This window comes from Podarcis tiliguerta (genome assembly GCF_965153285.1).
Source record: "Podarcis tiliguerta genome assembly, chromosome: 16".
NCBI lineage: Eukaryota > Metazoa > Chordata > Lepidosauria > Squamata > Lacertidae > Podarcis > Podarcis tiliguerta.
Genome location: NC_139549.1, coordinates 16,060,991 through 16,074,753, shown reverse-complemented (window position 1 = coordinate 16,074,753; position 13,763 = coordinate 16,060,991). Strand labels below are relative to the sequence as shown.

Sequence of the window (13,763 nt, the reverse complement as noted above, 5' to 3'; positions counted from 1 at the left end):
TTGAGATTTCAGGACTCAAACCTGAGATCCTGGGGCAGCCCCTGGTGATGTCACAGAGGGAAGCCTGTAGTGATGTCATGGGGCGTGCCCTGGAGATGGAGGTTAATTGGGAGAGGGGAAGAGAGAGGAGAAGGGCAGGTTCCCCAGTGTATCTGTGCTGCAATTTACAGCCAGCTCCTTGTTGGGCTGAAGCTTCTTAATAATGGTGGTTATTGTTGTTGTTGCTACTATTACTATTAAAGGGACTCTCGCCCACCTGGAGATTCACAAAACAAATTAAATACAGTGGTACCTTGGGTTACATACGCTTCAGGTTACATACGCTTAAGGTTACAGACTCTGCTAACCCAGAAATAGTACCTCGGGTTAAGAACTTTGCTTCAGGATGAGAACAGAAATCGTGCTCCGGAGGTGCAGTGGCAGGAGGCCCCATCAGCTAAAGTGGTGCTTCAGGTTAAGAACAGTTTCAGGTTAAGAACGGACCTCTGGAACGAATTAAGTACTTAACCCAAGGTACCACTGTACCGTGAAGATCCCTGAAACGAGAAGTAATCGACTAGAAATATTATCTTATAGAAATAAACTAAATAATAAAAATCAATTTAGGTTTTTTCCCCCTTAAACTTTTTGATTTTTATTATTTAGTTTATTTCTATACGATAATATTTCTAGTCGATTGCTTCTCGTTTCAGGGATCTTCACGGTATTTCATTTGTTTTGTGTAATTTCTCGGTTCTGTGACTGTCTTTTTTCACCTGGAGATTCAAGCTCTCCTCCTGCCCCCCAGGAGGGGGCCAGGCAAACCGAGAGGCTTCAGGTCAGACCTGGGGGCCTTTCAACCCTGTTGTCCACTGTGATCCATGTACTGCAGGGGTGGACTAGATGAGCCTTTGGGGTTCCTCCCAACTACCATTCAAGGAGAGCGGGGTGCAGAACCTTCGGCCTGATCCCACTGGGAGGGCACTTCTGATCATGGTGCCCCCCCACCCCAGGGATTCCCAGGTGGGTGCATCTCTGGGTGTCTGGGCTACAGCTGAGCCCAGGCTGTTCTAGAGGCCCACCCCAAGAGAGATGGCATCAGGCGGCCAAGGATATGACAAAGGCCTGTGGCCTAACTCAGCAGCACATGTAAGCCAGAGTGACACATTCTTTCCTCACCTTTGCTCCGTTGGTGGCTGTGCAATGGACATAAGAGTGTCGTGATGTCAGGCCAGGCGCCTGGAGTTTCCACAGCCCAAGCGTGGGCCCCTGCTGAGAGAGCGATGGCTTCCTTTTCCTGATCGGAGGTCCTGTTTACTACCACTTCCTAGCAGGATCAGGCCAGAGCTTCCCTTGCCCTGCCCTAAATCCTGGCAGCCAGGCATTCCTTGTGGACTGTTCCGTGAGGAAAAACACCCACTCCGTGCTGGATTACGCAGTGGGCAGGCTAACCTCCTGAAGCAGAGCGAAATACAGAACACGAGGAAATCAGATCCTTTTGTGTGTTGCGCATGACGTGCGCATGCCTCCATTTTGACGTGTTTTGCATCATTCCAAAAAATAAATACAAATATTTTACTGCTTGGTATTGTTTTCATTTTGAATTTACACAGGGGATAAAGGCACCACAATCTTTTTAGCGCTTGGGGCCTATGAAAGGCTGTGTCCTTTTTATGGGGAGAGTGATGGGACATAGTCTCTGAAGAGCCTCCCTGCTCCCCACCCCACCCCAAAGTGGTCAATGCTCCTCTGTGTCTCCCATCACCTGACCTTGGGCCGGAAAAAGTCCCAGCCGCCCTCTGCTTCCAGAAAGGAGGTTTTGGATGCCGGCCCATCCGTTTCAGAGGCTCACATGACTGCAGCCTCTGGGGCTGGGGAGGAAAACAGCCTCACAGGAGGGCCATTGTGCCCAGCTGATTGAGAAAGGCTCCTCTAAGGATGCTGGGGCAGGCGGAAAGAGAAGTGCAGGCTTGCGCCAGGTCTCTCTCTCTCCCTCCGCTGCTCCCACACCTGCCTTGCTTTGACACTGCCAGGCACTAGGCGCAACTTTGGGGCGTGGCAAGCCAGCCTCCCCTGGAAATGTAGTTCAGCACATCAGTGTGCAATAAAGCACTGCAGGGTGGGCAGTGGGATGGGACCCCTCCTGAGCACCAGAAGAGGCCTTTCTGTCCCACAGGAAATGTGGGAAGAAGGGGAAGATGTACACACACACTCCAGCCAGGCCCTTACCTGACTGTTTCGGCTGCCAAGGGCCTCCTTTACGGAGGAGGCCTCATGCCTCAGTAGGTCATGCAGTGGTGGTGATGCAATAAAGGTAAAAGGTAAAGGGACCCCTAACCATTAGGTCCAGTCGTGACCAACTCTGAGGTTGTGACGCTCATCTCGCTCTATAGGCAGAGGGAGCCGGCGTACAGCTTCCGGGTCATGTGGCCAGCATGACTAAGCCGCTTCTGGCTAACCAGAGCAGCGCACGGAAACGCCGTTTACCTTCCTGCCGGAGTGGTACCTATTTATCTACTTGCACTTTGACATGCTTTCGAACTGCTAGGTTGGCAGGAGCAGAGATGGAGCAACGGGAGCTCACCCTGTCGCGGGGATTCGAACCGCCGACATTCTGATCAGTAAGTCCTAGGCTCTGTGGTTTAACCCACAGCGCCACCCGCGTCCCGCTACCTTCAAATATCTGGGCTGCCACACGGAAGATGGAGCAAGCTTGTTTTCTGCTTCTCCCGAGGGAAGGACCCAAACCAACAGATTGAATTACAAGACGGGAGATTCCGACTGAACATTCGGAAGAACTTTGTGGCGCTAGAATGGAAACCCTTGAAAGGTGGACTCTCCTTCATTGGAGGTTTAAGTAGAAGTTTGGATGGCCACCTGCCAGGGTTTTTTTAGCTGTGCTTCCTCCACTAAAGGGGGTTGGACTAGATGACCATTGGGGTCCCAACTTTTCGATTCCGTGGAGGGATAATAGCCCTTCTCTTTTCCACGCCTTGTGGCTCACTTTATTCCCTTCCCCCTCAACACGTAGCTCTAGAGTTCTGGTGCGCTCTCTACAACCTTCCCTCCCTCCTAACAGAGGACTTTTGCAGTGGAAAATATGAGGCCCACATTGCCTGTCGGGGAAGGATGCCTCGCTCCCTTATTTGGGAGGAAAAATCTTGTCCTTTCATTTTGAGGCTTTTTTCTCCCTTGGCTCAGATTTTGGGAGGAGATTTTTTAAAGAACTGCCTTTAAACCTGACACAGCAGATTGGAATGATCGTATTCCATTTCGTGGCTGGTGGAATGAGGAGGAATGAAAGGGAGCAGGGACAGCTTAGCAAATGTTGGGTGGGGCGAAAGGAAAACCAGTCAAAATCCTGGATGGGGAACGGAGAAGAGGAGATACTCCCACCCCACCCCCCAGGTGCCACGGAGGTTTTGCGACCCTAAACTGGGTGGGGTGAGATTTGCATTTTTTCCAAGAGCTTGCAGATTATTCCCAAACTGAAGTTCAGGAAATAGCAGAAAATCTCTAACATTCTTTACTCACATATTTATATATTCCACAAACAGGCTCGTTGAAGACGCTGAGGTTTTGTATTGTCGTGCTACTACAGAAAACCCTTTTGGGCTGAAGCGCCCCCCATTTTTACCCAATTTCCCATGAATTCATTATCCTTAGAATATCACAGTTGATTGGCTTGTGACTGACATTTAATATCTATGTACTCCTCACCGCTAGGCACATTCTGTTTTGCTTGCTGTTACTTTTTGTTGATGCAGATCATGTGGCTTTGCAACTTTTGACTTTAAAAACGGCTGCTTTTGCTTCTAAACTTTCCTTGATCAAAACCACGCTGAGCACCATTAGTCAGGATAGTGGAACATGAAGGAGGAGGAGATCTTCAGAAATCCTCGTTTCAACTATCACATTGCAATGCATTTAGCCTCTTTATACACCAAGCCCTGGAAAAAAAGTTGTGAGGACTGTGCTGGCGTTCAAACTTCAAACGGAGAATTAAAAAGCAAACAGAAACTCCCACCTTGATCTTTAACTCGGCTGATATATCTCGACAGGTTCACATCCATTCAGCTGGAGTTTTGGACTCCCAAGTGAGGCCCTGTCCCAAATGTTTCTGCCAATTTTCATTAGGAGGTTCTATTTGCAACCCAGCTATTGCATGACACTGTGCTTTCTCACCCAACAGATTGTGTTGCAGCGAAAGAGAAAGTTGAGTGGATAAGCAGAGCCAAAGGTCTCCCTTCACTTGGCTAACTAATACTGAGCGGGGTGGGGTGGGGGAATCACATAGTACTGTGATATGTCATGTTTGGGCCATGCCAAGAGCCTTGAGCCGGAACGTGGTGAGCCCGATAAAAGCACATCCAAGGTTGGCCTCTCTCTGGGCCAGGGCTCTTACGAAACAATTTCAAGTGCTGGGACATACAAAGGCACATGAATCATAGAATCACAGAAATGCAGAGCTTGGAAGGGGCCCAACCCCCTGCAATGCAGGAACTGTAGCTAAATGAGTGCACGCAGAGTTTCTTCCTTTTCGTAAATGACCACGACCTAGAACTCACCCATGCTTACCTTTGCTTCGTACTTTCTAGGTATAGGTCTGGGCATTCCAGGTCTGTGCCTGATCGCTTTTTGTTCGTTTCAATGAGAAAACCCACATTTGCTGCTGAATCGGAGCAGATGGGCTTTATATACGGATAGGAACCCCTTGAAATTGGCCCGGGGTCTTCCCCAGGAGAGGCAAGAGTCTAATTCTTAGGAGTGAGAGGTTCCTCCCCAGCTGCGGACCATTCATTCCAGAACCTGCTGACATCACGGGCGATGCATGAGGCCAGTTCACAAAGAGGGATTCCGGCCAGCCAGAGCCACCGGGCTGTTAAACTGCCGAGGCCCAGGCGGGTTTGCCATGCAGAGGGAATGGAGCGGAGGCAGAAGGACGCTGACATGGACGAAGGGAGCTCAGGTGAGGCTATCACTCGCAACCCAGAGATGCCCCACATCACCATCAAGGCATCTTGCCCTTTATTATTTCTTTACACATTCCAGACATACAGCTTGAGGCTGATCCTTTATCTCTTATTCTCCTTGCTCAATGGGCCCGCGCAGCTTGGTACTACTGAGTCCCAGAACCTCAATTCTGATCAGGGACCCAGATAGCCCAGGGCCTATCCCCAGGGCACCCCAAAATCCTGATTTAAGTCAGTGATTTATTTTTATTTATTTTTTGCCTGCTCTATGGTTTTAGCTGCCTCTGCTTAGCTGCTGCATTTGACTGTTTTATAGCTGCTTATGGTGCAATTTGTTTATTTTATGCTTTGTTATCTGCCCTGGCATCTGTATAGATCAGGCATAGGCAACCTCGGCCCTCCAGATGTTTTGGGACTACAACTCCCATCATCCCTAGCTAACAGGACCAGTGGTCAGGGATGATGGGAGTTGTAGTCCCAAAACATCTGGAGGGCTGAGGTTGCCTATGCCTGGTATAGATGGAGGACAGACTATAAATATCCCTAACAAATGAAGAAATGAATGCTCTCCATCTGTTCTAAGTGGGCCTTCCCCAAGCTGGTGCCCTCCAGGAGTTTTGCTGAACTACAACTCCCCAGCCAGCCTCACCCTGACCCACCCATCCCATGCAATTTTCTCCAAGGTCAAGGAGGCGTGCATGATTCTCCCCCTCCGAATTTAACCCTCACAACAACCCTGCGAGGTAGGTCAGGCTGAGAGGCAGTTACTAGTCCCCAAGATCATCCAGTGAGCTCCATGGCCAAGAGAATTCGAACCCTGGTCTCTCCCAGATCCTAGGCCATATTGAATTCCCACAACAACCCTGTGAGGTGGGTTAGGGTTGAGAGGCAGTGACTGCCCCAAAGTCACCCACTAACCTTGGTTTCCTAAGTCCTAACCTGAGACTCTAACCACTACACCACACTGGATACAACCATATATAAATATTATTTGTACAGTATATCCAACCTTTCCTCCCAGGAGCTCAAAGTGGCGGACATGATTCTCCCGCTCTTCATTTAACCCTCACAACAACCCTGCGAGGTAGGTCCGGCTGAGAGGCAGCGACTGGCCCAAGGCCACCTAGTGAGTTTTGTGGCCAAGTGGGGTGCTGGGTCGCAGTCTGACACTCTAACCACTACAGCACACTGTCTCCCAGTGACTCTCAAGGGTCTTGAGCACAGGCACGCATTGCCAGCACTAGCTACGTGAGCCTTTTGTTATCTGGAGACGCCCGCAGGGTTTGAACCCGGGACCTTTTGCGTGCAAAGCAGATGCTACGGTGGTCCTTCTCTGAATGTTAAAACTTGTTACAGCAAAGCAATGCTTTGGTCCTATGAGAACAACTGGGAGGGACAATTTCTTGCTCGGGGAAGCATATGACACAAAGCAGAAAAGGACCTGGAGTTTATCGGATCTGTAGGCTGGGGCATGTAAGTTTCAGTTTGCTATTTATTTACAGCAGGTAAACCACACACTGACACCCACACCCCCGTTTCATACAGTCCTAAAATATAATACTATTCACCCGACGGCAAAACACAGAAAGAAAGCAATATTAAAATAGTAAGCATCCATTCCTTATTCAGGCTGCCAATGACGCTCTAAGAACTGGAAAGTAGGATTTAATTAGGCAATTTAATCTGGGTTTGGGTTTGCACTTTAGCTCACGAAGCGGAGGAACCAGTGATAAAAGCCACGGCTTTATGACCGACTGGAACAAGCCATTCAGTTTATTGATGCACAGTGCTTGGTTCAGAAAACAACACTGGCCACTTGTTATGAAAATAAGATTACTAATTAAGCTTATCTACTGGGTGGCTAAAGTGCAGTTTCAAATCCGGGTTTAGGTAACCAAGCTAAGAGTTGAAACAAGAGCTGGGAACTAGGAATCAACTTCGGCCTTCTGCTTTGGCAGATAGGGGACCTCGTTTCCCAGATCCCCACATAATATAGGTAAAAGGCCTTTTCAGTGTTGGCTCCCTCTGAGGAATCCTCCCCCCAATGAGGTTTGCTGACATCTTTTCAAAGGCAGGTAAAGACTTACCTCCCCCCCCCCCCCAGGGCCTTTGATGGACTGAGCTGATTCTGTTTGATGTATCCTAAGGGGGTATTGTATGAAAAAGCGTTACTCTTTTATATGATTTTTTCTTCTCCCCCCTCCCTATGGTATAATGTATTAATGTGTATGGGTTTTTTTTAATGCAAGTCGCTGTTGGAGAACAGCTGACTTAATAAGTTTACTTAATTAATTAATGTGTGTGTAAAAGGAGGGGGAAACAATGGAGCTATTGAGTAGCCTGCAAAAAGGAAGTGCGCTCTGCACATGCTCACGAGCACTCGTTTTATTTTTGAGAAGGCCCCCGCCTCAATTCTTAATTGCTAAGGCTGAATTCAGAGGTGCCCGAGTGCTTCTGAGCATGTGCAGAGTTCCTCCCTCCACCCGCGTTACCTTCCTTTGGTGGTGGCAAGAGTCTTACAATGGCGGAGCAAAATTTACTGTTTCCGTTGAGTTAATTTGCGATCGCTGGACGAAGGTCCCAAGGTGGGCGTTGTCGGTTCCGACGGAGATGGTCCCATCTCTCCCTTTCGTACCTCTACGCTCAAAAGTTAAAGAGGCGCGCCGCAACTTTTGCCTTCTGCGGCTCTCAGGGCTGCCGGGAAAGGAAAGAGGGCGGGACAAGCACGTCGGCGAGCGGCCAATCAGGGTTGAGAAGGGGCGTGGCGCCGCCGCCGCGGCTTGATAAGGAGAGCCGCCGAGCGGCGCGTGGCGTCTGCGGTGCGTTGCGCTGCCGTCGGCTACTTTGCCTGCCGCATAAGGCGCTCTTGAACCCGGAGCCGGCCCCGCATATAACGCTCCCTCTTCATTTTTTTTTTTTAAATCTTATTTTTCTCTTCCTTTCCCCCACCCTTCGCCCGCAGTAGGGTTGGGCTCAGCCATGTTCAGCTGGGTGAGCCGCGACGCGCGGCGGCGCAAGGAACCCGAGCTGTTCCGCACCGTCTCGGAGGGTCTGAAGCAACTGTACGCCGGGAAGCTGCTGCCGCTGGAGGAGCACTACCGCTTCCACGACTTCCACTCGCCGGCGCTGGAGCCCGCCGACTGGGAGAGCAAGCCCATGGTGCTGCTGGTGGGCCAGTACAGCACGGGCAAGACCACCTTCATCCGCCACCTGCTGGAGCAGGACTTCCCCGGCATGCGCATCGGGCCCGAGCCCACCACGGACTCCTTCATCGCCGTCATGGGCGGCGAGAGCGAGGGCGTCATCCCGGGCAACGCGCTGGTCGTCGACCCCCGGCGCCCCTTCCGCAAGCTCAACGCCTTCGGCAACGCCTTTCTCAACAGGTACGGGGATGCAGCAGGGGGGCGGGTCCTGGGTTCCCTCCAAGGGCAAGGGGCTTGAATCCCCGGTAGCATCTCCAGGTAGGGCTGAAGAAAGACCCGTTATCTGTAAACCTTGCAGAGCCGCCACGACGCTGATGGAAACGAGACAATAAGGCAGCTTCTTTTGTTTTAAACCGGCTCTTTATTCCGACCCATGAGGACTAGAATCTTTGTTTTTAGGAACTCAGTAGTAGAATGCACCCTTTGAAAGCAGAAGGTCCACTGTCTAATCCTTGGCATCTCTAGGGTCAGCCTTTCAGACGTGGGAGAGCCACTGCGGGTCAGTGTAGTCAAGGGTGGGCTAGGTGGCAGCTGCTCCCGCTTTCCAGGAAACTCAGGGTGGACTAACTTGGTGTTTTTGCTAGGCTCGAAGTGAATGACTTCCCCTCTTGAGGTTGCCTTGTAGCTGAGCTGCCATATGAACCTGGGTCTTTGCCAGTCATAGGAATGCTGCTGATTATGGAGGAGCCTGCTATCTTGCACCCCCACCCCCCGAAAAACGTGGACCACCTAGATGAGAGCAAGATCCAAGAAGCAAGTTCAAATCTCCACTCAGACATGATATAACACTCACTAGGGGCAGGGACGCAGGTGGCACTGTGGGTTAACCCACAAAGCCTAGGACTTGCCGATCAGAAGGTTGGCGGTTCGAATCCCCATGATGGGGTGAGCTCCCATTGCTCAGTCCCAGCTCCTGCCAACATAGCAGTTCGAAAGCACGTCAAAGTGCAAGTAGATAAATAGGTACCGCTCCGACGGAAAGGTAAACGGCGTTTCTGTGTGCTGCTCTGGTTCGTCAGAAGCGGCTTAGTCATGCTCGCCACATGACCCAGAAGCTGTGCGCCAGCTCCCTCGGCCAATAAAGCGAGATGAGCGCAGCAACCCCAGAGTCGGCCACGACTGGACCTAATGGTCAGGGGTCCCTTTACCTTTACCTAGGGGCAGGGCCGGCCCTGAGGTTGGGCAGAGTGGAGTGACCGCCTCAGGCGGCTGGTGTACTGGGGTGGCTGTCTGGGTGCGTCTCATTAACCTTCTGCCGCCTGGTGACATGGGGGTGGCATTACCCCATTGCCGGCACTGGAATCCAGTTGATCCCTGGAGATTGGGCAGGGAAACCTTGGGCAAGTCACCTGTTTTTCATCCTAATCAGCCCTGTAGGGTGGTTGTTAATTCAAGGTCATGTTTTACCTTGAACAAATTTGGGAAGAGGTGGGGTGCTGTACCATATCAAATGCAAGCGGGAAATTAAAATTTCCCTAAAGGAAGATGAGCAAGGAAACTTTTTTGTGGTGGGGGGAGTGTTGCAGTGCAGCCTCCCCCGAATAGGTCCACACCATACATTTAGAGCACACCAGGGAATCTTGGGAACTGTAGTTTCCTCCTCACAGAGATAAAGTTCACAAACACACTTATAACAAACTACAGTTCCCAGGATTCTTTGGGGGAGAGTCCCTTGTGTTAAGTATGTCCTCTGGCTGTGCTTTCAATCCATTGGGTGGATCTACTGTCAATAATCTTGCTCTGCCTTCTTTTCTCTCCCTGGCTTACGCCCAGGTAGTGGATGTGGATCCTGCTGCTCACTTTTTGGAGCTCTGCATCCTGCAGCTGATAGATCCAAAAGTGCAACCCACCCAATTTCACTTTCTTTTCCAGCCTGACTTGGTGCCCTGGCTGTGCCCAGTCAGCCAGCCCTGCTGCCAGCCTGGGCTTTTAGGGCGCTGTTCCTTCTTTCCACCCCCTCCCATCTGTCTTTGGCAGGCAGATTTAAAGAGCAGCAGAAATCCCCTCTTTGGCTCGCACGCCAGTTCCCAGACTGGAGGGGGAAGAGTTATTGAGGCCTGGCAGTGTAGCTCAGGCCCCACCCCCCTCCCAGAGCAGAGGGGGTTTTCAAGCCTTTTCCAAAGGAACAAAACTACAAAAATGGCCAAGTAAAAGCCTTTCATTTGATAGCTGTGTGTGCATTCAGTCAGTGGCAAAATTCAGGCACCCCATGATCTGTTTTGTCAGGTGGGGGTTTAGGCCAGTACTTTTCCTGTTCCCCACTCCCACCCCACCCCCAAGCTCCTGTCCTGCTGAGGCATCACAGAGCTCTTAGAAGTGGGACTGGCAAAGTTAAAGTTGTGGGCTGGCATTCTGGAGCATCTTTTATTTATAGCATCTGTTGTTCTTGCTCTTAAGTGATGTTCAGAAGTGAGGGTTGGTCTTTTCCATGGAATCCTGATTTGGGGGAGAAAACACGGGAGGAAGGGGTGGAGCATGTGGCTGGCTGCAGCCCTGAAGGAGAGGACCCCCTGTCCACGCTGCAAAACTTTATTGCAGATCCCACTAGTTTGGTTTTTGTTTTTATTAATTTATCTGGATTTGTATACTGCTTAATCATCAAAACCTCCAATCAATTTACATAAAGTCTAAAAGCTGTTAACAAATACCGGTGAAGCCAGAAGTTAAAAACAAGCTGACCTAAACGTTTTCAAAATATTCATATACATAATTGGATGCAGTTACATACTGTGGACCCTTGAGTTACGTACCGTTCTGGATACATAACTTTCAGGTTGTGAATGTGGCAAACCCGGCAGTGTATACTGCCGGGTTTTACCACGCGCACATGCGCAGAAGTGCTCTGGACACTGTGCGCAGAAGCAGCGCCTCCAGTTACGGACTTTTCAGGTTAAGTACAGACCACCGGAACGAATTTAATTCGTATCCGGAGGGTTCACTGTATTAAAATGTGTGTCAAATGTACATGTCTGGATAGGTCTGCCTAAGCCAGGTTCTTAAAGGTAAAAGTAAAGGGAACCCTGACCATTAGGTCCAGTCGTGACCGACTCTGGGGTTGCGGCGCTCATCTCGCTTTCTTGGCCAAGGGAGCCGGCATACAGCTTCCGGGTCACGTGGCCAGCATGACTAAGCCACTTCTGGCAAACCAGAGCAGCGCACGGAAATGCCGTTTACCTTCCCACCAGAGCAATACCTATTTATCTACTTGCCAGGTTCTTAGCAGGCACCAAAAATACAGCAAAGATGCCTGTCTAATGTCAGTGGATGGGGAGTTCTAAAATTTAGATGCTGTCACCCTGAAGGATCAAATTCCTTGCATCCATGGAACAAACATGTGCATTTGTAAAAGTCCTAGTTCCGCAGTCGAGGGGGTGCATGTGTGGGGCAAGGTGATCTTTTAAGTAAGCTGATCCCACGCTGTTGAGAGAGCCTTGTATACAAAGAATAAGCCTTTGAGTTTAGCGCACTAACAAACCAGCAGCCAGTGCACATTTATGAGCAGGTATGCCGCCGACAGGGTCTCATCAACCACGCTGCAGCATTCTGCACTAACTACACTTTCTGGGTCAAGCGCAAAGGAGGCCCCACATGAGGTGTATTGCAGCAGTCCAGTCCTAAAGTCACCGCTACTGTGGTCAAGCTTACCTGATCCAGGAATTACCTCCTGTGTTGCTGATAAATTTGTTTCGTTCTAAATTCTTTCCGCCATACAGCAGGGGTGGTGTTAACTTCTGGTTTTTTTTTTGCCTGTGATACAACGTTCTTGTGGTGATGGACTTTTCATTCCCTGGATCTTGGCGTCAGTCAGGAATTGCCCTGATTTCCAAGGGGAGTGGTCCTCATGCCTCCCCGATCCCTCTAGTGTACTCTGGAATTTTGCTCAGGAAGGGTGGGCTGGGCAGATCTGAGCGAGTGTTTGCAAAGTCTGACACTGCCCGTAACAAGAGTTTTTGCCAAGTGGTCTCTTTAAGGGCCCTTTTGAGCCCCAAGATCAAATTCCTCACCAGTCACGAGTTAATGCTGCCGAAAGTCTGTTTCAGGAGAGCAGGGTCAACACAAAGAGGGATTGTTAGTTCCTGCTGGGTCTCCCTGCGACCTCCGGCAGACTTGGGGTCGGCTTGCAACTCCGGCAGATTCCCTTGCTAGCAAAACAGTCTGGGAGTTCAGAGGAGGAATTTGGGCCTCCTAGTTAATTTTACACCCTGACAGTGTTTACACTTTTGTTCCACTCCCGCCTGACCTCTGTAGTGTTTAGATTGGTAAGCCAGAAATCTCCCTGCGCAAGGTTGGTGCGCTTTGCAGACCCGCATGTGGCTTTCAACTAGCTCTGAGCATAGGATGCTTTCTTGCCACAAGATACCTGGTCCATCTGGCTTGCTAGTGGCTGTGCTGCCTGATGGTGGTGGGTTTGCCAAACAGGTGTCTCAACCAGCACCGTCCGGAAATGTGGGGATTGAACCTTGGACCTGAGCAAAGCTTGTGCTCTTCTGCCGGGGGCATGGCCCTTCCGAAAACTGTTTGTTTTGAAAAGCTACATCCCTAATCTTCGTGTGGGGCCAGCTCAGCATTGTGTATCCAGTCCTCCTTGCACCCTGAGAAGTTTGGTCATGCTGTTGGGGTGGCTGGCTGCCAACTGGATGCTTTTGGGGAATTTTATCTACAGACGGCTTTGCCTGGCTTGCCCTACACAGAATTGTGTGGTGGGGAGGGCTGTTAAAGCCACATTCACCCCATACATTTAAAGCAGGGTTTCGCCGACTTGGCTCTCCATCTGTTTTTGGACTATAGTTCCCAGCATCCCTGGCCACTGGTCCTGCTAGCTAGGGCTGATGGGAGTTGTAGTCCAACAACAGCTGGAGAGGCCCAAGTTTGGGAGACTCTGATTTAAAGCGCTAGGGTGCCGCTTTAAAAAGTCATGGGTTCCTCCCCAAAGAATTATGGGAGCTGCTGTTTGTTAAGGGTGTGGAGACTTTGAAGGACACCGCCAATTCCCCTTGCAGAGTTACAGACCCCTGGGAAGATGGATTGGCTGTTAAGCCACTCAAGGAGGGGTCTCCTCACAACTCTCAGCATCCCAAACAAACAGCTCCCATGTTGCTTTGAGGGAAGAAGCCATGGTTACTTAAAGTGGTATCGTGGTGCTTTAAATGTATGGTAAAAAGGGACCCCTGACCATTAGGTCCAGGCGTGACTGACTCTTGGGTTACGGCGCTCATCTCGCTTTATTGGCCGAGGGAGCCGGCGTACAGCTTCCGGGTCATGTGGCCAGCATGACTAAGCCACTTCTGGCAAACCAGAGCAGCGCACGGAAACGCTGTTTAGTTTCCCCCCGGAGTGGTACCTATTTATCTACTTGCACTTTGACGTGCTTTCGAACTGCTAGGTTGGCAGGAGCTGGGACTGAACAACAGGAGCTCACCCCGTCGCGGGTGGATTCGAACCGCCAACCTTCTGATCGGCAAGTCCTAGGCTCTGTGGTTTAACCCACAGCGCCATCCACGTCACTAAGGTATGGGTTGCTGGTGGCTTAATACCTAACTCCTTTCTCCTTCTGCTTTCACCCTCTGCTGCGCCCAGTAATCTGAGAAGGCTTCCCAGTCAAATGCTG

General features: G+C 50.5%; 1 protein-coding gene and 2 long non-coding RNA genes across 4 annotated transcripts in view; 2 read left to right on the top strand and 1 right to left on the bottom strand.

The window, feature by feature from the left end:
- The first annotated feature begins 218 nt into the window (after nt 1-218).
- LOC310666445 lies at nt 219-1,546 on the top strand. The gene is made up of 2 exons (XR_014505918.1): nt 219-416; nt 1,121-1,546. It is a non-coding gene; the product is annotated as an uncharacterized lncRNA (long non-coding RNA).
- A 2,113-nt stretch (nt 1,547-3,659) lies between these two features.
- LOC310666444 lies at nt 3,660-4,686 on the bottom strand. The gene is made up of 2 exons (XR_014505917.1): nt 4,558-4,686; nt 3,660-3,929 (listed from the first exon to the last, which is right to left on the bottom strand). It is a non-coding gene; the product is annotated as an uncharacterized lncRNA (long non-coding RNA).
- EHD1 (EH domain containing 1) overlaps nt 4,639-13,763 on the top strand; it is a 32,952-nt gene continuing 23,827 nt past the window's right edge. The window contains exons 1-2 of one of the 2 annotated variants that reach the window (XM_083417166.1): nt 4,639-4,948; nt 7,915-8,335. In XM_083417166.1, coding sequence (XP_083273292.1) covers nt 4,807-4,948; nt 7,915-8,335 — 563 coding nt within the window. In that variant the 5' untranslated portion in view covers nt 4,639-4,806. The remainder of the gene's footprint in view (nt 4,949-7,914; nt 8,336-13,763) is intronic. The other variant, XM_083417167.1, reaches the window with a different exon arrangement.